The sequence below is a fragment of the Onychostoma macrolepis genome, chromosome 03 (assembly GCF_012432095.1).
Source record: "Onychostoma macrolepis isolate SWU-2019 chromosome 03, ASM1243209v1, whole genome shotgun sequence".
Classification (NCBI taxonomy): domain Eukaryota; kingdom Metazoa; phylum Chordata; class Actinopteri; order Cypriniformes; family Cyprinidae; genus Onychostoma; species Onychostoma macrolepis.
In genome coordinates this window covers 37,385,768-37,408,835 of record NC_081157.1, presented here as the reverse complement: position 1 = coordinate 37,408,835, position 23,068 = coordinate 37,385,768, and the positions used below count along the sequence as shown (strand labels likewise).

General features: G+C 41.1%; 2 protein-coding genes across 3 annotated transcripts in view; both read right to left on the bottom strand.

Moving 5' to 3' along the window:
* Window positions 1-127: 127 nt before the first annotated feature.
* fgf21 (fibroblast growth factor 21) lies at window positions 128-2,461 on the bottom strand. Its single transcript, XM_058768575.1, has 4 exons — window positions 2,335-2,461; window positions 1,936-2,013; window positions 1,535-1,638; window positions 128-542 (listed from the first exon to the last, which is right to left on the bottom strand). Exons 1-4 carry the CDS (start codon window positions 2,459-2,461, stop codon window positions 222-224), a joined length of 630 nt encoding a protein of 209 aa, XP_058624558.1. The 3' UTR covers window positions 128-221.
* Window positions 2,462-4,848: 2,387 nt separating this feature from the next.
* slc1a9 (solute carrier family 1 member 9) overlaps window positions 4,849-23,068 on the bottom strand; it is a 40,720-nt gene continuing 22,500 nt past the window's right edge. The window contains exons 2-11 of one of the 2 annotated variants that reach the window (XM_058768560.1): window positions 20,134-20,277; window positions 19,301-19,453; window positions 18,920-19,173; window positions 17,091-17,196; window positions 11,328-11,454; window positions 9,704-9,937; window positions 8,861-9,055; window positions 7,980-8,114; window positions 7,396-7,828; window positions 4,849-6,007 (exon numbers count right to left, since the gene is read on the bottom strand). In XM_058768560.1, the coding sequence (XP_058624543.1) occupies window positions 5,786-6,007; window positions 7,396-7,828; window positions 7,980-8,114; window positions 8,861-9,055; window positions 9,704-9,937; window positions 11,328-11,454; window positions 17,091-17,196; window positions 18,920-19,173; window positions 19,301-19,453; window positions 20,134-20,277 (2,003 nt within the window). In that variant the 3' untranslated portion in view covers window positions 4,849-5,785. The remainder of the gene's footprint in view (window positions 6,008-7,395; window positions 7,829-7,979; window positions 8,115-8,860; window positions 9,056-9,703; window positions 9,938-11,327; window positions 11,455-17,090; window positions 17,197-18,919; window positions 19,174-19,300; window positions 19,454-20,133; window positions 20,278-23,068) is intronic. The other variant, XM_058768561.1, reaches the window with a different exon arrangement.

Sequence of the window (23,068 nt, the reverse complement as noted above, 5' to 3'; positions counted from 1 at the left end):
CTGAATTGAAATATTTAAATGAACAATTGTATAATGTTTAATATAACAATATTTAAGTTACTTAAATTAATTTAAATAATTTTAGACCATAGCAAATAAATAAATAAGTTCAAATAAATACAGTTTTAGGCAAAGAAAAAATACAGTAACAAAACATTTTTTAAACCTTGCTGTCCGGTGATAATGTAAAGCATGCCTCCATAACTGATGTTCTCCAGTCCTCATTTCCTCGTATGCAGACTGGGACTGAAGACAGTCTGAATATGTGACTGATGTCCTATTCCTAGCGGGTCGTCAGAGTCCAGGTTTATGTCCTTAATATACTGTTTCACCTCCTGTATCTGGCTGTCCTCTCCTTTCCCCGCCATTGCCAACTGAGTATTCATAACAGGGAGGAACCGAGTCAGTGGGGCACCGTGTTTCTGCCCAGACTGCTTTGAGAGGAGCGACACTGGTCTCTTATTGTGTGGAGAAAGGAAAAAAGAATATCCATCTGACTGCAGCAATTCCTGAAAGGTGCAGTCTCCTTCAGTGTAATGCGGCTGAAAAAGAAAAGAAAACTCAGTACTCCAGTGAAATGTATATAACAGCTTACTCAATGTTCACTACAGAAGGTGTTGCAAACCATGTCAAATCAATTCCACATTTAATAAATAATGAAATACAGGATCAAAAACATAAATATAAAAAGTAAGATTATTATATGTAATAAAATTAAATCTAGAATTTGAGTAGTTGTAAAGAGAAAACGAATTATTAATTGAACATTATTTAACATTATTATTATATAACATTATTATTATTATAAAAACATTATTTATTAATAAATGTAATATCAATGACTTGTTTTTGAAGTCCCTTATGCTCACCAAGGCTGCACTTATTTGATCAAAATGTAATTTATTTGACATATTAATTAATTTATATTTTATATATAATTTACATATATTTAAAAATGTAATTTATTTGCTGAATTTTCAGCATCATTACTCCAGTCTTCAGCGTCACACGATCCTTCAGAAATCATTTTAATATGCTCATTTGCTGCTCAAACATTCCTTATTATTATCAATGTTGAAAATGGCGAAAACCATGATTCTTTTTTTTTCAGGATTCTTTGATGAATAGAATTTTTTTTTTTTTATGAAATATATTCCCTGTAACATTATAAATGTCTTTAATGTCACTTTTAATCAATTTAATGCCTCACTGTTAAATAAAAGTATTCATTTCTCTTAAAAAAACCTCAGTACCGTAACTATCTAAAGTTATTAATAATTACCTCAATTATTTTTAAATAACATTGGATATTATAAAATGTTATATTTTGCTTGTACAATTTGCTTTTAAATGGCCAAATAGTAAATGCTAGTATCCATTTTATGTATACACTGCTCTCTCTCTCTGTTACACTAGAATGGTGTCTTTTAACTAATTGTCATTGTTTAGTTTCATTATATTTGTATTATTTGTTTTTAAATGACCATGCTCTATTGGAAGTTTCAAATTTGTGAAGATGTTAGACTGTTCAGACCTGTCCTTTCAAGTTGTCATTATCATCCACGCAGAGGAAGAGAGATGTAGTCTCACTCTGGATGACCGTCTCCCCTGCTTTCACTGAACGCAAGCTGAAAACACCTGCAGCGCAGCAAACAACACCGGGATCAATCACACACATCACCTTTGGACCTATTATATTAACAACCACTGCCACTATAAAACATTTTCATAACATCAACCAAAAGGACAACAATTATTATTATTTGCATAACCCTTGTTATGACAGACATTATGAATTATTATCTTTTCTGATCAGGTATTTGTCCTTGAAGGACATTCTGAGAAGGAAGGCCATAATGAGGGTTACTTAATGATTACAATAGTACTCCGACAGTAAACTGTGCTCTTTAACTCATGTGTGCAGCAGTTGCTTACAGTTGAGCTTCTCTACTGGAGACCCTATAACGGAGCCGTCAGGTTTCATTTCAAGGAACAGCCCATACTTTCTGTTATCTAAAATGGACAAAAACACACACAGACACATGAACACACTTATTGCCATTACCTCAAGCCAGTCTTTGCTCTTTAGGAACAAAACACAGTACAACTGCAATGCAAAACGAATGTCCTGAAATAAAAGGCATACATTTTTATTGTAACATCACCATGCTAACTAAGAAGGATTGACTGATTCCAGATAGCCATGTTGACAGAAGAAAGCAGCACTTGTCACAGTTACCCACATTAAGCAGACCCTAACATCTAAACATTGCAGCTCAAAAAGAAGCAGAAACTCATTTGCAACTATTGCAACAGGTTAAAGGTTAAGATTACCTGTGTAGAGCAAGCGTTCCCTGACTTGTGTGCTGAACGGCAGAAGCACGTTCTGTACAGGAACGTACATACACCAATGAAGAGGAGGAAACAGAGCAAAAAAAAAGAAAAAACAGGTAAAAAGCATGATTGACCGAGCCGAGCAGGTGGCCATCAATACAAATGGATGGTTTCCAAAAGTAAAAAATATCCTCAAAAATAAAATATCTCCTTAAAACTGACTTCAAGTTTAAATGATATATAAAAAAGAAGAGGCTAACTCAAATTTGTGCAAAAAACAAACAAAAACAAAAAAAGTTTTTAGTAGCGATCTCTCCAAGATCTCCAGATGCTAAGATGGTCTACACAGAAGACATGTCTCTGTAAACTTGTATTTATATGGTATACGCATGAGAGAGTGACAGAGAATCCATGAGTCACTCGAGTACGAAAAGGAAAAATGATAACAAACTTGTTTTCAGGAAATGAAGGAGGATAAACTGATGGTAAATCTCACATGGCTATGCCAGCTATGCCATTGATCTCAGAGGACAGGGGACCCCCGACTTCTGTACTGAGTGGAAAACATATAGTATATAAGACTGCATATCGCAGATAAATCATTGTTTATTTAATATAAAGTGTTTTAATTATTTCCCAGTGTTAAGAGGAAATGGGAGTGGAGGTGGCAGTTTAAACAGAACAGATAAGAGGCCATAAAAAGCACTCAAAGGGGGTTTTGCGCTCATCTGTGCATTCTCACCTAGGACACGACAGGACGCGAGGACAGTACACTACCGTCCCGTAAGCTAGAGAGGGCAGTGTGGCATCAAGTTAAACTTTTTAATGAAAAAGTTCAAGTGTGCATGTCTTATCTTAACAAAAGTTAGCACAAACATGCTAACCAGGTCTGTCAATAATTCTTAGATCCCTGTAAATGATTAAAGACTGTAAATACTGAGGTGTCAAGTGTTGACTGATGTCTTTTATCATAGAGTCCCTATAGAATCACATCCTTTTCTCCAATTGCCATTTTGCCCTTTCACCTTAATACAACTCCTTTAAGCTTTCTCATTCCATCTCGGTGACGTCCAGGGTCCCCACAATAACGTCAGTGACTCTTGTAATCATCTGTCTCCTGCCTCGCTGTTGTCCTGGGAAGAATGAGGAGGATTGACGTCTTTCTGGCCATCTGCTGCTCTCTCCCATCCTTTGCTCTCTCCCTCGCTCTTCTTTGAGCGGATTAAGTGTTTTGATGTCCTTGTCTCATCATTGTGCGAGGAAATTTTGACTCTGCGTGCATGAAGGGATTTCGTTCGCCCACCGGTCTTAATGCGAGATTTAAACATGCCTCGTGTTGACATCGAATCTTACACAAGAGGCATTAAAGGACAAAGCACTCGATAAGTTAAATAAATTGATACGATTTTATTACGCACACCATAGACAGCAGCTGATTTCATGGGAAAATGAATTGACGTCTATCAGACATGATAAATACATGAGTCAGACAAAATACATCATCAATAACAAGCTAAATTTTACTAGTTCGAGTGCAACACTAAACAATAAACATAATCCATAATAGCAAATGACAACAATATTAACATCAAAGTAATTCTTGAATTGTAAAGGAAAGAAAAATATTGCTTTTTACAGGGTTGCTCTTTCATAGAAATCAGTCTCAGAAATACTAATGCAAACAAATTAGATGATTGTTGATGTACAGTACACTGTAAAAAGTGATAAGTTGACTTAACTTAAAAAAAATTGAGGAAACCTGTTACCTTAAAGTTTTTAAGTAAATGATAATTAAAAAAAAAATAAGTTAAGTGAATTGTCAAGTTCAATTATTTACTTAATAATTTTAAGGTAACAGGTTTCCTCAATTTTTTTAAGTTAAGTCAACTTATCACTTTTTACAGTGTAAGATTATAGAGCTATAATGTCCATTGCTTATGATTTAGGAAGGTTTTGATGAGGATTGCTGAAATCTGAGAAGCTCGATTGCAGACTTTGGTATCATGGCAAATCTGTATTAATACTACTATTCAAAAGTTTGGGATCGGTAAGATTTTGAATGTTTTCTAAGTCTCTAATGCTCACCAAGGCTGTATTTATTTGATTAAAAGCACAGTAAAAACGGTAATATTAGGAAATATTATTACATTTTTACATCTGAATTTTCAGCAGTCATTACTCCAGTCTTCAGTGTCACGTGAGCCTTCACAAATCATTTTAATATGCTGATTTGCTGCTCAAGAAACATGTATTATTATTATTATTATTATGTTTAAAACAGTTGTGCTGCTTAATCTTTTTGTGGAAAAGTAACACATAAAAAATGCTAAATGTAATTTCAGGATTCTTCAATGAATAGAAAGTTCAAAAGAACATCACATTCTGTCACAGATATCTTATGTAACATGAATAAAGTATTAATTTCTTTAGAAAACGACTGACCTCCAACTATTTAACTATTATAATTTAAATAATTTAGTAATGAAATGTTTATTTAAAAGAAAATATTGCAATTCTTTGTGAAAAATGTTGGAAACTACACTGGCATTCATACAGTATGACAGTGGACGACTTGTGCAAGGACAATCGGTATAAAAGTAAATTACGTTGCCAGGTTTGTGTAACTGCACTTGGCCTGGCGACACTGAGGTGTGTAAGCCTGATGTCACACCCGCTAATATAAACAGTGTATTGGTAAATCTGTACATGCAAATGATGTTTTAGTGTATGATTCACATTTATAAGACACGCGCAAAGGGAAAGAACATGAGGGGTACGGGGAGAAACTGCATCACGTTACTCACAGCTGCTTGTGACGTCCTCGCCACCGTCAAAAGAAAAACCCAACAAATCATAAAATGGGAGATTTGGAACAACTTTAGACTGTTTATAGGAGCCAACTGCTTCGATTCGTTCGAACTGCCTGTTGTCATTTTGTTTATGTTCCACTGGCAACTGAACAGAGGACATCTAGACTATAAAAGTAAACTAAGGCAGCTCAAATGAGTCAAGGCTATCTTTTCCCTGAACCATTGAGTAAGTCTGGGTTTTACAGTGCAGTGCAGTGACATCCAGTGTTACAACCAGTATCCCAGTAACCTAGATAAATTATATGATAGGGAAGTCAAAGAATAAATAAAATCAAGATCGGCAGAGCACGTGCAATAAACGCTCAGAGCCACTCATCCGGTTTATTACTGAAATCCTGTAAAAGCAAATAAGCTACAAGTTACAAACAGTTGCAGTTGCTAGACTATAAAGCTGAAACATAAAACATAGTGAACCCTTCATTCACTTTTATCAAGTTTCTCAATGCAAAACAAACACACAACAAACCTAGGTACTCAAAGTCTTTACCAAACAACAAAAATGCCAGCGTTCACTCAGAAAGGTGGGTTCTGAGATACGGAAGAAGTATTGTGAAAATGTGCTACAGCTTTGTCTGTTTCGTTCAGGGCAGGTCACAAGGTGGGATGCCGTGGCGCCTGTCGTACGCCGTGTCATCGCTTTCTTCTCCATCGCTCGCCTCATCCATCATTCTTTCTTTCTCCTCATCCTCCTCAGTCTCGCTCCCTTTATCCCGCTCCCGCTCCCGCTCCCGCAGTCTCTCTCTTTCTCTGTCTCGTTCCCGGTCTCTTCCTCTCTCTCGGAAACCTCTGGGAAGAGTGGTAATCTGCAGGATATGAGGTGATGAGCGACTTTTAACAGCATACCCACAACAAAAACACCTCAGGATAAGAACATCATAATTACTTGATCAGACTGAAACGAACAGTTTACTCACCCTCGTGTCAATACAATGTCATTTTACAGAAAAAGATGCTGCAGTAAACATGTTACAGTAAAACTTGTTTATTGATTAACTGTAAGTTAACATATACAGTGGAAAAACTGTAAATGGTTTACCATTGTGGTGAAATTACTGTCAAATTTATGGTTACAAGTAAATGTGCGAATTACTGGATAATTTACAGTAAAAGGGAATTCCCCCCCCAGTCTCTGAGAGCCACTTCACATATTATAAAAACAAATCATTTGTTTATTCTTATTTTTGTTTTTTATTACTCTGATGGTATTTTGTCTTTTTAACAATATTAATATTAACAATATATCATTTAATTAAATATGTAAGGGATAATCAAAGGCTAGCTGTGCATTAAACGATTTGAATGCACGACGTGGAAGCGAAGAACCACCCGATGCGCAGCATTCACGTATTAAAGATGTTAATAATATTTGCGCTGCAATATTTGACCGGAACGATAAAAACGACGGTTATTTTCGTCTGTATTACTATTCAACTGTAACTGTATGTTACTATGGTTAGTATAATTAGTCAAATATACAGACACCAAAATGCCAAAATCTTGTAATACCTGAAACTCTTTTCTGGAAACCACAGATACCATATTTTTTTCATCATAAATTCATAAATTTAACAGGATATTTTTTGTGTACTTTTTGTGTATTGTGTACTGTATTTGTTCTTCCGCAGAACTTGGTCACTCTTTTTCATGCAATTACAATGAACCAGAATTTTCAAAGGTTTTCAAAGGAGGGTTCAAAAAGCATGCAAAAACAAACCCCACAGATCAGTCCAATTTGCGAACAAATTATTCAGATTGGCGAACTGGATATAACACATCACTGACAAGATCAGACTCAAAAGAAAGATTTGTTCACAGATCGGAGAGTGTAACTTCTCTCATGAACTCTACTAAACGCGTCAAGAAGCTTAACAGTGAATAATGACTTAGATCTCTGTCTGTTTCTTGCACAAAACAGCTGTATTTGTCTCGTATTAAGACTTGGCAATATAGCACACCAGTTTGATCACTTTTGTAGTATATAGAAAAGAAAAAGAGTGACTTGCGTTCCACAGAAAAAAGAAAGCCGTACAGGTTTGGAACGACATGAAGATGAGTAAATGATGACAGACATTAAAATTTTAGGTGATCTATTTCTGTAAGACCAATCTGTGCAGTCCTTTATTTGAGAAGCTTGTAGCTTAAAAACAGAAAATCCAACCTTAATATTTATATTTTCTGAACGAAGCCTCACCTGGTTGTCATGAGTGGGCAGGGCGCAGTATCCAGGCTCTGTCCTGCGTAAAAGACGAGGGGAATGTGTTCGGAAAGGCCTCGGGGAGTGAGAGCACACGGAGCGAGGGGAGGGCGAGCGGATGGAGTGAGGTGACGGAGAGCGGACGGAGCGGGGCGAGTGCGGGATAGACTGCGACTGAGACTGCGAAGGGGTCAGAGACGGGGCGTGATGGTTGAGCTTTGGGGGCCGCGGGGAGCGAGGGGGCAGTTCGGGCGGCTTGAGAGGGTCTATAAGGTCTATTTCAGTGAGGAGAGGCGGAGGGGGGACAAACTCCTCGTCTGATAGAGGGATGTCTCCGTCGATCACGGCGAGCTCTGCCCGTGATAGGTGGTCCACAATGCCCGCCCCGAAAGAGTCGCCCACCACGTTAATGGAGGTGCGCATTCTGTCGCTGAAGACACACAAAAACAGCTCTAAACACTGACACAGAACAGCTCAGGACAGCTGTTTCTGTTCATGACGACAGCTGATAATTAGTCAGGACAAAACCAGGGCCGTCGCCAGGGCCCATACATAACACAAACAGAGCTGTTTGAACTCACAGAAGCCAGTCGACAGCGACGAGCAGGCTGATGTCTTGAGTCGGAAGGCCCACGGCGGTCAGGATTAGCAACATGGTGACCAGACCCGCACTGGGAATACTGGCCGCTCCCACACTGGCTAAAGTCGCTGTCATACTGCAGAGAAAGAGAGAGAGGGATTATACCACCACGACTGAGACAGTATGGGGCAGCACTGATGGATTTGATCTATTGAGGGGGTGAAAAAAGAAAACGTTTAATGGAGGAAATGAGGAAAATAACAAGAAGAATTGGAAGAAGATGCTAGCTCAGTTAAAGGGGGAACATCTGTGATGTAGCAGCAGGTTAAAGCTTTGTTTTGCAACTGTATTACAATTATAGAGCCATAGTAATAAAAAGCAATTAAAATAACTTTAATAATAACCAGATTGTTATGGCACAACACAAAGGATCATAAAACCAAACATTTGACTCACGAATCAAGTTTGCATTCAGACTGTGTGTGAGAACTAGCAGGCAGATGTTTAAAAGAGACAACAAATGGCATTTTAAAAATGGACTATACGGAATCCAATCTTACCTGAGAAAAAAAAAATTAATTAAATTAAAATAATGGGATTTTATATATAAGACCTGTGTTTGTGTTTTAAAAATTCAACCTATTTTAAAGTGAATTATAAGGAATCAAGTCTTACCTGAATAAAATAAAATAAAATAATAAAAATGAAAAGCTCCAACCTAAAAACTGATTGTTCATCTTGTAACTAAAAAGACCATTTGAAATAAATCCTTCCATAGATAAAGGGATTTTGTTGTGTGCATGTGTTGTAATGCAAGGGTTTCTTTATTGCAGCCACTGCATAAGCCACAATTTGTCTTGTTTCAGTTCCACATCTCCTTACCTAACAGTGACAATCTGTCCTCCATCTAGGGCAATGTCATTCATCTGGGCGATGAAAATGGCTGCTACGGCCTCATAGAGTGCAGTGCCATCCATGTTTATGGTGGCTCCAATGGGCAGCACAAAGCGGGTCACACGTTTGTCAATCTTAAGATTCTCCTCCAGACAACGAAAAGTCACTGGCAATGTCCCAGCACTAAAAAAGAGAAAGCTAAATCTATTATAACTGTCTAACAAATGTTAATTTGTTGTTTGAAAATTGCTCTGACTAAACATTATTTCCAAAATAACCCACAAAACCAGTAATTATAAAAAATAAAAATCCAAACAAACAAAGTTGATAGGATTGAATACATATTCTGTGCCAAACTGACAGTTGGTTTGACATTCAGAAAATGGTTTGGCGCAACAGATGTAAACCCGGATTTATTCATAAACAACTCTCTAAAATATGTTTCCATAATTTCCCATCCATTTAGACTGATTAATCTTTCTAGACTTCCATTCTGGAGAACATCAGAGAATGTGTTTGGCCAGATTAGGTAGTGTGGATGATTTAAGTGGTGTCTAAAATATAAGTCATCCATCTGATGTTTTTTCGGTTATGTTGGAGTTTATATTAAAACATCTGAGACCACATACCAGTATAAAATATCATTTTTCAACATGAGAATGTGATTTGACTGTGCTATATGTAAAAGAGTGAAAAACAGAGATAGATCTTGCTTCTCAAGACAACTTTTTTTTAACCAAATGTGACATTTTTCTCATAAGTCTGTGCTGCCAGAACACTTCAATCAGCATATCACCAGGAAACACATGAGGAGTAGTCTGCTGTCTGTACCTGCTGGCCGTTCCCAGAGCAGTGATCCAAGCCTGGAAGATACCAGAGTAAAACGTGAAGGGGTTTTTCCGAGTCATGGCGAAGTATATGAGTGGCAGGATGAGCCCGCCATGAATGATGAGACCGACTATGACCGTGACCATGTACATGCCCAGCTGCCTCGCCACCACTTCCAAGTCACCGATAGCAGCAATTTTCCCACAGATGAGGGAGGCAATGCCTAGAGGTGAGTACCTGAGGACAGATTAGTTGAGTTATTTGTTTGATCAGTTTAGCTGTTTAGAGTTGATGCCAAGTGTTGTTTTTTTTAAATGTTGCTGAGCCATAATACTTCTCTCACTTCTTGACTGACAATCAATACATTTTTGTTTGTATCAAGTTTGTATTTGTGAAAAAAATAAAATAAAAAAATAATATATATATATATATATATATATATATATATATATATATATATATATATATATTTTTTTTATATATAAAAATAAAATAAATATTCTATTAAAAATAAAATAAAATAATATAAAAATATTTTATTAAAAATAAAATAAAATATTCTCAGGAAAGCTGCTTTGGAACAACATTTATACATACATAAATTGGAAATCTGAATTGAAAATCGGAAAATGTTTACGTTATAATCGCACATACTTTTTTCTTCACCCATTATAAATGAGTCTTTATTCATATATAGCTGCCTTTACATTTTTAGAAGGGAGTCCCTTGCAAGGGGATCATTGTATTGGCCCAGTTTTGCAACCTGAACACCATATGAGATGATGTTGCTTCTTATGTGGTCTAAATTTAATTCATCTGAAATGCTGTGTATAAATATTTCACCGCCTGTTATGGTAAGCAACAGATGATGTTTATTGTACCATTTGAACAGTTTACATACTGTGAACGGAAAACACAGAACACAGTTAGTTACAGATGGGACGGTTTCAGGGCTGAGCGGGGACTGTCTTTGTTGTCATATGTTTTTATTTTGGGCTATTTACTTATTCCGTGTTTGTTCTTTTAATGTTAAGAACGTATTAGAGTATGAAACCAACATGTTCCTTCCCACTGTCTCACTCCTTTTGTGCTGTAAAATGGCCTGTTAACATTACGGATCAAGCGTTTCATTTCTGCAGACATGATTCATAAGTTCAGTGCTCTATCTGTTTTCTGCTATGTCTGTCTTTGCCAGCGTGTGGGTATCTGTCTGTGGTTTATGTGTCGGAGGATATATTACATCCAGAATAAAACTCCCACATTTACTCATGGGAACACAAATACGATGTTGCACTCTCTCAGATTCCTGTGCTGTTTTCTCCCAGACAAATCCCCCGCTCTCCCTCTTCCTTACATGCTATACTTTTCTCTCTGTCCAATTCTCTCTCTCACTCTGATGAACACCTCTGAACATTACAGATTCAAACACACTAATCCATTAGGCTACAGAAGTGTAGAAGGTTTTTGTACTGTTTTATCCCATGCTACAGGAAACAAAACATGGAGAGATTAATTAGTGTTATTTATGAGTGGATGATGAGTGGCTGACACCCATAAAATGGCTAAAATAAATTCATTTGTTTCAGTTGCAATAGATATATAATCATGATAAAGGCAGAATACCGACCACATGATCATGGACACCATCTTCATGATGATCTCATTAAGGATGTTGAAGAATTCAGACATGAGCTTCCCCCTCTCTCCCATTTTCCCCATGCAGATGCCAAACGCGATGAAGAACCCAATCAAACCTTACAGGTTACACAGATAGGTGACAAAAATGACAATTAAAAACAGAAATTAATCTACTGATAAATCATAAAATTATTTGATATTCTAATAATGCATCACAAATTTAAATGACCCTTTTTGTATTTGCAGGTACTTAAAATTACATCTACGCTATATTTTGTGTTCTCTTTCATAGGTTCACTCAACGCTGCGTAAGCTAAGACGCTTTGGGAACGCCCACTGGGTGTGCCGATTGTCTGAAGCCCTTATAGAATCACGCCAATTCATTGGCTGATGGCGCGGATGCCGTCTTCGACGTTCTTACGTCGCCATCTTTATACTGGCGAACGCGCCATCTGCTCTTCAGATTTCTCTGCCTTCACGAAGCGGCCATATTAGTCCTTCTGTTGCGATATTTCTGGCCCGATTTCGATCGTTTTTCTTGGATTTTCTTCGTCTGCACTTCGGCGACTGCAGTAGTGGAACTCTGTTCTCCTTGCGGTGAAGTGCCATGGAGTATCGTCGCTGTCAGCCGCCGTGTTCTCGCTTCATCGCGAACGACAACCCGCACAGTAAGTGTGTTAAATGTATGAGTTTTTCGCATGCGCGCGAGGCGGTTTACGGCACCTCGAAATGCAAATTCTGCAAAAACTTCCGTCTCAAAAGCCTCCGCACAGGAGTCATCCGTTTTTCCCCGTCGCGCTCCGGAGGCTGCTGAGGCCCTCTGCGAATCCACGACCTGGGGCTCGGATGTGGAGCTCGAGGCGATGAAGAGTGAGCAGACGGGCTTCGCCTTTTCTCTCCCTCTCTCGCCTGAGCACGTGCATGTGAATTCTCCGGTTGAGTTCGCGCATGAGTATTTATGTCCTAGCCCGGAGGCACGCGATGCCGTTTCCTTCGGCCTAGATGACGTGTTATTCACAGCAGCATCCGACTCTGAGGATTTCGGGCCTGCTTTAGCCAATGCTCTCCCGCCTAGCGGCCAGGAAGCGCGGCCTTCTGCGGCCTACTCAGAGCTCATGGACGTGCTTTCGCGCACCACTGAGAAGCTCTCCATTGATTGGCCCAATGAGCCCCGCGAATCTCAGTCGTCTAAGCTTGGCGAGCGGTTCCTTAGTGGCCAAAATTCTAGGCCTGAACGGAGGAAGCTACCTTTTTTCAGCGATTTACATCACGAGATCTCCAGATCCTGGAAACAGCCTTTCTCCTCCCGCTTTACTAACGCGGCAGCCGCTGACTTCACCAACCTTGTGGGTTCTGTGCAGCAGGGCTACACCGCCATTCCGGTGATCGAGGACACACTAGCCTCTCACCTTTCACCATCTTTGGCGCCTTCATGGAAGTCCCGCCCCCTCCTTCCAACCAAACCATGTAGGACTACTTCCGCCCTTATCGGGAAGTCCTACATTGCAGCTGGTCAGGCAGGCATGGCCCTCCACACTATGGCCATCCTCCAAGCCTACCAGGCGGATGTCCTCAAAGAAATGGATGAGGGTGGCGGGCTGACTCCAGAGGCAGTCAAAGAACTCCGTAAAGCCACGGACCTGGCCCTGAGAGCCACTAAACACACTGCTCATGCTGTAGGACGCTCTATGGCGGGTTCGGTAGCTGCAGAGCGACACCTATGGCTTAACCTCTCGTGAGAAAGAGAAAGTTTTTCTCCTTGACGCCCCCATCTCTCAAACTGGACTATTTGGGGAAGCGGTCAGCTCTGTGGTGGAGAAGTTTCGATCTGCCAAGTCTCAGTCAGCTGCCCTCAGGCAGTTTATGCCTAGGAGAGCGAGGGACCACTCTAACACCCCCTCCTCCTCCTTGTCCAGAAAGGAGACCGCTAGTAGGAGCAGCGCCCCGGTTCATCCCCTTCCGACCACGGTCTGGGGAGCCTGCGGCCGACCATTGCCCCACCGGTGACCACGCAAGAGGATTGATCTGAAGCGGCCTGACAGGCCTGCCGCTTCAGCTCCATCGAGTCGCTCCTGACTCTCGGGTCGGGATGAGGAGAGTTTTTCCAGAATCCTCACGAGGCAGGGCCAGACCGTTCAAACGTTGCTGCCCACCTCTAACACACTCTCCTCACGCAGATCTGTCAAATCCGCCCAGCAGGTTTCGGTGTGCAGCAAACGGCCATCTTCAGTCTCTTTCAGTGTGGCAGTCGGGAGACGCATCAAGCTTTCTCCCCTTACTACCTGTTCCTTCGTCACCCGCGGCTCGCATGATAGGAGACACATTCGGTTCTCTCCCACAGCCTTCGGTCACCGTGGACTCCCTCATCCTAACCAAGGATGCCATAGGCTTTCCTTCGTGGTGGACGACATCACCCCCTCCAGACCTTCTCAACACCCCAACTCAGGTATGTCTTCTAGACTACAACACTCTGCTTCCTCTATCACATTTCTTTCACGAATGGGAGCGTCTACCAGGGGTATCGCCTTGGGTTCTCCGCACAATTCGGTCCAGCTACACGCTCCAATTTGGCCGCAATCCTCCCAGCTTCGACGGGGTTCACTTGACAGTAATAAGCAGCGCCTCAAAGGCTTCTGTGCTACAGCAGGAACTGTCCTCCCTCCTCCTCAAGGGAGCAATAGAGGAAGTCCCTCAATCGGACCTGGAACGAGGTTTTTTCAGTCGCTATTTTCTTGTGCCAAAGAGGGACGGCGGTCTACGACCCATTCTGGACCTGCGTCGTCTCAACCTCTCCCATTACAAAGGGAAGTTCAAGATGTTGACGTTAAAGACTATTATGTCTCAGATTCGAGTGGGAGACTGGTTTGTCACTGTTGATCTGAAAGATGCTTATTTTCATATTCAGGTCGTTCGGCGGCACAGGAAGTTCCTTCAGTTTGCCCCTTTGAGGCTCCAGGGCATTCGTGTACTCAACTACCTGGACGATTGGCTTATCCTGGCCCACACCAATACAAGGTTCTTCCCTTTGGCCTGGCTTTGGCTCCGAGGACATTCACAAAGTGCATGGATGCTGCTCTGGCCCCTTTGAGGCTCCAGGGCATTCGTGTACTCAACTACCTGGACGATTGGCTTATCCTGGCCCACTCCAGGGAGTCAGTGAGCCGTCACAGGGATGTCGTCCTATGCCACATTCGTGCTCTTGGCCTCAAAATGAACACCAAGGATAGTGTTCTCTCCCCCTCCCAACAAACTGTGTTTTTGGGAGTGCACTTAGATTCCGTTCAAATGCAGGCCTGTCTGGCTCCTGCCCGGATTTCCGGCCTCAATGCATGTTTGGCCAGTTTCAAGCTAGTCCATCATGTCTCCGTGAGCACTTGTCGCAGGCTCTTAGGCCTCATGGCTGCAGCCTCCCCTGTACTGCCTCTGGGGTTGCTTCACATGAGGCCGTTCCTTTGGTGGATGAAACTTTCAGGGGTCCACTCCACAGGACCAGCCACTCGCCTAGTAAGGGTGTCGCGCAGTTGTCTTCGCACCCTTTTAATATGGCGGGATCCCCTTTTTCTCCAGAGTGGAGTCAGAATGGGCGCGATTCACCGTCGTCAGATGGTCACGACGGACGCATCCCTGACAGGCTGGGGCGCTGTCTTCGAGGGCAGACCGGCGTGCGGAGTTTGGGCAGGAGAGTTCCTCTCATGGCACATAAACTGCCTGGAGTTGAGAGGTGTCTTCCTGGCATTGATTCACTTTCTCCCCTCACTCAGGGGGTGTCATGTGATTGTCAGGACGGACAACATGGCGGTAGTGTCCCATATAAATCGCCAAGGGGGTTCACAGTCGCGCACCCTGAACAGACATGCACGCCGTCTCCTCCTTTGGGCTCAGGACAAGTTCTTCTCCTTGAGAGCGGTTCACGTCCCAGGAGTATTGAACCTCGCAGCTGACTTTCTGTCGAGACAGAAGCTCAGGTCGGGGGAGTGGATGTTGAACCGCCAAACGGTAGCCCAGATTTGGAATGTGTTCGGAAAAGCAGAAGTGGACCTCTTTGCGTCGCAGGAGTCGTCCCAATGCCCGCTTTGGTTCTCCCTGAGTACCCTAGCACCTCTGGGCATAGATGCGTTCGCTCACCCTTGGCCGGACATGAGGCTGTACGCGTTTCCGCCCGTCAAGCTGATTCCGGCAGTTCTGTGCAGGGTCAAGGAGAGCGGTGTCCGTCTCCTTCTTGTAGCCCCGTTCTGGCCATCCCAGACGTGGTTCTCGGAGCTGATTCCTCTTCTGTATCAGTCCCCTTGGGAGATTCCGATCAGGCAGGACCTGCTCTCTCAGCTTCAGGGCAAGATCTGGCACCCTCAACCCGAGATCTGGAAGCTGTGGGTATGGCTCATCCAGGGTCACAGGTTTTAACTTCTGGCCTTCCTGCTGAGGTTCAGGAGACTATTGCTAGTGCTAGAGCCCCCTTCACTAGAAAGCTGTACTCTTCCAAATGGAAGGTCTTTGAGTCCTGGTGTTTAGCCCAAGCAGTGGACCCAGTCGGCTGCCCTATTGGTTCAGTGCTAGGGTTCCTGCAAGAGAAATTTGTGGCAGGGGCAGCTGCTACCACCTTAAGGGTTTATGTTGCGGCCATCGCCTCTCGAAGAGAGCTGGATGAGATTCCCCTGGGGAGACATCGGTTGGTCTCTGCGTTATGGGTGGTATCCGGCGTCTGAGACCAGTACGCCCCATTGGAGTTCCTTCTTGGGACTTATCAGTCGTCCTTGAGGGTCTGATGGTAGCCCCATTTGAGCCCTTAGAGTCAGCTCCAGAACGGATTCTGACTCTTAAGGTTACTCTTTTGTTGGCGCTTACTTCTTTGAAAAGAGTTGGGGACTTGCAAGCTCTCTCTGTAAGCGAGATGTGTATGGATTTCGCCCCGGGTCTGGTCAAGGTGACTTTACGGCCTAGACCTGGCTATGTTCCTAAGGTTTTATCTGCATCGTTTCGCTCTCAGGTGGTCACACTTCACTCTTTCCATCCTCCTTTTTCTTCAGGCGAGGATGAAAGGCTTAACTTGCTCTGTCCTGTCCGAGCTTTGAAGATCTATGTGGACCGCTCCAGCCATTGGAGGAAATCTCCTCAGTTGTTGGTATGTTTCGGTGCTGGCCGCCGTGGGCTTGCCACATCGAAGCATAGAATCTCTCACTGGGTGAGGGACGCTATTTCGCTGGCATATGAGGTGCGTGGTCTTTCTTCACCTCTCAGCGTTCAGGCGCATTCTACTAGGAGCGTGGCTTCCTCTCAAGCTCTTTTTAGAGGGGTCCCCCCAGAGGATATATGTGTAGCGGTAGGATGGTCCTCTCCGCACACTTTTATCAGGTTCTATAACTTGGATCTTGACACGGCTCCGGGTTCACAGGTTTTATCTGCTTGAGCCAGCCGTGTATGCTGTCTGGTTCGTCAATGGGCCAGATAGGGCAGCGTTTTTAGCTTGGCGTGTTTGGTATATCGTTCCCAAAGCGTCTTAGCTTGCTGCGTTTGCTGCCAAGCTCCTCACGCTGCCGACAGAGGCCTTTTCGGCAGAGAAATCTGAGGAGGAGATGGCGCGTTCGCCAGTATAAGGATGGCGACATAAGAATGTCGAAGACGGCATCCGCGCCATCAGCCAATGAATTGGCGTGATTCTATAAGGGCTTCAGACAATCGTCAGCGTCTCGTTCCCTATTCAGAGAACAAGGGTTACGCGAGTACCAAAAAAAAAAAAAACAGAATATACTCTAACCTAAAACATTCATTCCCCACTTCATTTCCAGTTTTTTCCTGTTGACAAGGATCGGTTCTGTTTGGTTCTGGACTGGGACAGCTACTTTTTTCAGCACCGTTTGAACCTGAAAAGGCAAGAAAGAAACGGATGATGATTACGTAAATCTGTAAGCAAAACTCTTTTGGACAGAGTAGTTTAATATAAATATATTATTATCATTATTCAAACATCAAAAAAAAAAAAAGTATAAAGTACAAATTACCATGAAACGTATGGTGAAAATATAGTCAACAAGATATGTCTATAGAAAAATATTGTTTTGGACGTAAACACATAACCTTTGATTATATTTGAGTCATAGTCATATTATTGATGATCTCTATCCTCTGCATTGTTGTTCTCATAAAATGTCTTGACCCACTTTCATTAAAAAATAAAAGTATTTTTAGTGTGGTGCTGCTCATGTGAAGCAAACAAACTTTCAGGGAAAGAGCTTATGATCCAGGTGGATCGGTTGTGAAATGGTGTATATAAAGCTCTGCAAACACAACAATTAAAAGGAACTTCTCAGATGAGAGCTTGGTTATCTGGAATCAGTTTCATACACACCGCAATAATGTTTATTATGTGCTCTGTTAATAGCTGTGTCTAACAGGTTGACCATATGTCCTCTTTTTCCTAGACATGTTCTGGTCGGGATTTCGAATTTGCATAAATTGACCAGTTTATGTGTGTTTTAATTGAAGCGGTGCTGCGCAGACCAAACAGTGTTTAACATCAAAGTACCGTGAGGGCTATTAGAGAGCAGATGCTCTGTATGCTGACTTTGTACTTTGTCGTCTCACACAGATTGATCTGCGCAGTGTCGCTTCAAGCCGAACACACATTTTGGCTTTGTTTTCTATTGGTTTCATACTTGATGAAAGCAAAAACGGCAAAGAAGTTTGACCAATAGCATGCAGGCATTGTACATAATCGACCAATCACGGCACGTGAGAAGGTGCGATCTACAGAGAACCAATGCAAATTTGAGACATTTTAGGCAATTAAGAAATCTCGGCTAGGACACGTCCAGGAAAAAGAGGATGTATGGTCACCCTAAGCATTCAAAAGCCTCACTTATTTAGATACTTATCACTTATGTGCTTCTGCAATATTAAACATAAACCACAGTGTGAACATTAGATATCTTTAAATTCTTTTAAAAAGGAGTGAACATCACAAATATGTAGAGTAACACCTGAATAATGTACAACATTTTAAGCCCAGCATTTTCATTTTATCTTTTAGTTTAAAAAAAGAAAAATCTTATGAAAAATATTCATGCTTAGGCCTTTGTGTACAACACCTGGTTCCAAAGTAGCACTAAATGCGAGTAAAATTCATCTGTCACTTGTTAGAAGCAAGATAAATTCGGCAGATGGACAGGACAGGTTGTGTGACTTGTCCTCATGCTCAAAAACCATGAACAAACAATGTAAAAAACAACAGCTGTGAACTATTGGCCGCAGACAGCATAAAAAAAAACATCGGTCAATTGGGATATGACCCCAGGATCCCAATATACATCACAAGCAACCCGCTGCGCCACTGTTCTGAAAGATTCACATTTTCTAAACAACAGAAATGCAGAAAGATGAGAGCACAAATACAGAGAAAAGTCCTGAAGAGAGAGAGAGAGAGAGAAAATAAATTGCCCACAAGTCATCAGAGACACAAACTCTCATCCAAGATGTCTCTGTTTGTGGGCGGAACCTGGTTTCATGGTAAACCACTGACCCCAAGTGCATACTGGGTGATCTTGTGATTACATTTTAAACTTTCCAAAGCACAAGCACAATTTTTACCTGTTGAAAACTGGCCTGGACCAGGTTCTCAGGGAAAAGGTTTCGGATCAGATCCAGAAAGGCGTCCAGACTGCTCACTTCTTGGTTCTTGGGGGCGGAGTTGACCTGACCTGACCTGAGTTTTGGGTTCCCAGGGTGTATTCCAAGCACCAGGATGACACCCAGAACAGCAGCGATTATTGTGGTGGACATGTAGTACACCATTGCTCTGGTGCCCATTCTTCCACTGGAGCGAGCATCCAGACCGGCCAGGCCTGCGAGCCAGACAGAAGAAGAAAGAGATCTGGTATCAACAAAGATAAATGGCTTTTTTCTGGTGCTATAGACACTCCGTTTCCATTTAGCAATCTTAAAACACAACACAAGTGATTGAGGACTGACCTGTGATGAGACTGGAGATGATGAGGGGCAGGATGAGCATCTTCAGCATTCTCATTAGGATGTCTCCCGGAAAGGAAACCAGCACGAGAGTGTTTGTGTCCAGATCAGGAACATAACGCAGCATCATGCCCAGCACGGTGCCCGCTATAACACCTGTGAGAGTGTCGATTACACCGGTTATGTTCAGCCTGCTTATTAAAAGGTGTATGGATCATTGTAGGACACTGGGGTTTTCACATGCACCACTGCATAACTGTCCTGTATCTGCAACCTCTCAAACTACTGTTGTATAAACAGTGTCACTACATTGGGGCCAAGAAATTTGCTGAGAACTTGCTAGTTTGGTATTTGTCTGCGGTTTGACTGATGATCACAGTTATGAACCCACAGACAAGGTTTATCTTTTATATTTCTAAGAATGTAAGTATAAAGAAGGAGTAGATGAAAGCTGACGATAAAGGCTGACAAACTGTGATTAAATTGGTGGTATCATACTTTTAAAAAAAAATTTAGGACCCAAATTAAAAATATTTTAGTTTTCATGACCATTTATTTCCTCTGTCCATTTATTTTCTTTTTCCTGTGCCTTAAACACCCCCTTCTACATACGCAATTAACTAATCTTTTCCCGTATATTATCAACAGCTTTAGAGATAATACCATCTCTCCTGCTTTGTCCTTATCACCTCACTGTGACTTGCTAGGCTTTATCAGTTTATGACCGCAAATTTATTTAATTCCCTGAACTTCCAAGGAAGGAGACACAGACAAATCTGAAGCTGTGTACAAACACTCCCACACATGCATACATGCACACACACACATGAGCACACCTAGCACAGTGAGGGCAAGGAGCAGGTTGTGTAAAAACCAGCCGCATTGTTGGTTTGTGTTGGCTTTTAATTGTGCTCCCACTCCATCGTCCATCTGCAATACTGCACTTGTCTGGTTGCCCAAATGCTTATTCGTCATTCTATCTATAGAAGTCAAGAGAAAGAGAGAAAGGAAGGAAGAAAAACCAAGGTAAATAAACAGTGATGATCACTTAAACATCCTACCCTTCACTTTATGCCTCCAGTGAACTCAGGCTGTTATTCAAGGGGTCAGGGGGTCAAGTTTTTGCTGGTTAGCACGGCCCAGTTAGACCCTGCTGGTTGATACCATAGACTGTAAAAAAAAGATGGATGATGCTTCTTCACTTCTTTCTACTATAGAAAAGTGAAGCCAGAACATCCCAGTATGGCCACTGTCATCTTGCGCTGATGGTGCCATATGGAGCCCGAGTCTGCTGTCATGAGTTGGAGCCGTGGTATCAAAGTCGCCCCAAAACTCCCGCAGATCCAATCACAAGCTCATAATCATGACACCACACCCCGTTTTTACAGAATCAAATAACGAACTAAAGCAAACTTATCCACCTAATTCTTCAACGCAGAAGTAAGCCTATGGGCAAGACTTCTGGTTCATTAGCCGCTGTAGGAAAATAACGAGAAGAATAACAACGTGCAGTAAATGGTAAAACTGTTTGCACAACAAACCAGTGTGTTCATAGTTAAGATATTACATTGCAATTATATGGTAAGACACACCAAGCAGCAAAACAAGCGGTTTTGTACAACATGCCTGCTCTTACAGGAAAAATAAGGTGGATTAGAAAAACAAACACTTGAACATACATCATCGTGATGAGAAAATGACAGAAACCATCTTTGGGAAAAATGTATTTGAAGTGCAATTTGTTTATTTATTTGTTTGCCTCAAGTCCCATTTGCTTACATAGTGAGGGCAGGGTTTATGACCCGTACTGCAGCCAGCCACCAGATGGCGATCAAAATATTTTGGCTTCACTTTTAAAGGACATGTGCGGCAGACTTGGTTGATACCAAATTGACTCAACTCTACTGCCAAAAAGCATCTTTCTCTATTCATTTTTTGCAATGTGTACCCTTCCATTTAAATCTATCTATCTATCTATCTATCTATCTATCTGCCCACCTGCCTGCCTGCCTGCGTACCTGTCTCTCTGTGTGGTTTAGGTATACCCTACGTTATGGGGACAAAATGTCCCCACAAAGATGGTAATATCCAAAATTCTTTTTTGGTCCCCATGAGGAAAACAGATGAGGTTTTTTGAAAATCTAAAAAAGTTTTATGTGAGGGGTAGGTTTAGGGTATGGGGATAGAAATTAGCATTTGTTCAGTATAAAAACCACTATGTCAATGGGATGTCCCGATAAAACATGAAAACCCAATGTGTGTGTATACTGCGTATAAAGATCTTAGAGCTATTCTAAGCTAGCAGTCAAAGCTGTTTTGCGAAGATTAATCAAAAATATTTGCTGAACATATAAATTTGCTTTAATTGAATATGAAAATTGAATTTGACCATTTTTAGTCTCAGTAATAATAATCTCAACTAATACATTTAACATTAATATATTTATTTAATACATTTTTATAGTAAAGAATAAAAACACCGTAAAGAAACAAACACACACACACATACACTGAAAAAAAATTATACTCAATTTTATTAAGGTAAGTGGTTGCAAACAATTTATTTTAGCTACATTTAATTATATATATATATATATATATATATATATATGTCGAAAGTCAGTCAACTAAATTTGTTTATTTAAATGTAGCTAAAATAAATTGATTGCAACCAGTTGCAAAAAATTTTTTGTAAATTCAATGAATCATTTTTTTTCAGTGATGTGTGTGTGTTTGTTTCTTTACTATGAAAATATATTAAATAAATATATTAATGTTAAATGTATTAGTTGAGATTATTATTACTAAGACTAAAAATGGTCAAATTAAATTTTCAAATTCAATTAAAGCAAATTTATATGTTCAGCAAATATTTTTGATTAATCTTCGCAAAACAGCTTTGACTGATAGCTTGGAATAGCTCTAAGTTCTTTAAATAGCCAGAACAAGAAAAATAAACATAAAACATAAAAATAAACAAAAAAGCAATCTATGTTTTCAGTCAGGCATAGAGGAAGGTGGTTATCATCTTGCACAGAACGTACAGGAGGCTGAGTAATAGCCATTAAGATAAATGGGAATGCTAAGGAATTGCTTTCTCCAGGTCTGACAAACTTCTTTCGTCACGCCCTGTTTTTTTGAGCAAAAATTGCTCTAGAAAAATACTAGTGCAATGACGAATATTATCTTGCCTAATACCCCAAGCTCTCTTTCTATCATGCTAATGAGCAGTGGCTAAGCAAAGCAGTTCACCAGAATGACAACAAACTTAGCGTGTGTATAAAGTCATATTAGTAATAGAAAAACACAAAGACCGCAGAGACAGATGAAGTAACCGCAATGTCGGAGACTGATGAACTGTAGTTGTGGATGAGATTAACACCATCACAACTAATGCATTGGTCTATATTACAGCAGGAGTGTGATGATAGGTTCATGACATTGTATCTGAAAGCCTTGAACGACCCTCTGCTGTGTTTATGTAAGCATGCCAACACATAACACACCACATTACCATAATTGGTCATTATTATTTTCATCTGTCACAGTTTATGCTCATGACACTGGAGGCCAATGTATCGCACAGCCTCATTTGATTGTATTCCTCTTCTTTAAGCTTTAAATGATTTATTTATGACTGACTGTGACCAAGTCTTTGTACTGACAATCTAAAATGCATAAATAAACAAAATGTTTATTAGAAACTTCCCAAGCAACATCTGAACCACACAACATGTTGCTTTTCTCATCCGCATCAAGCAGTTGGCAATT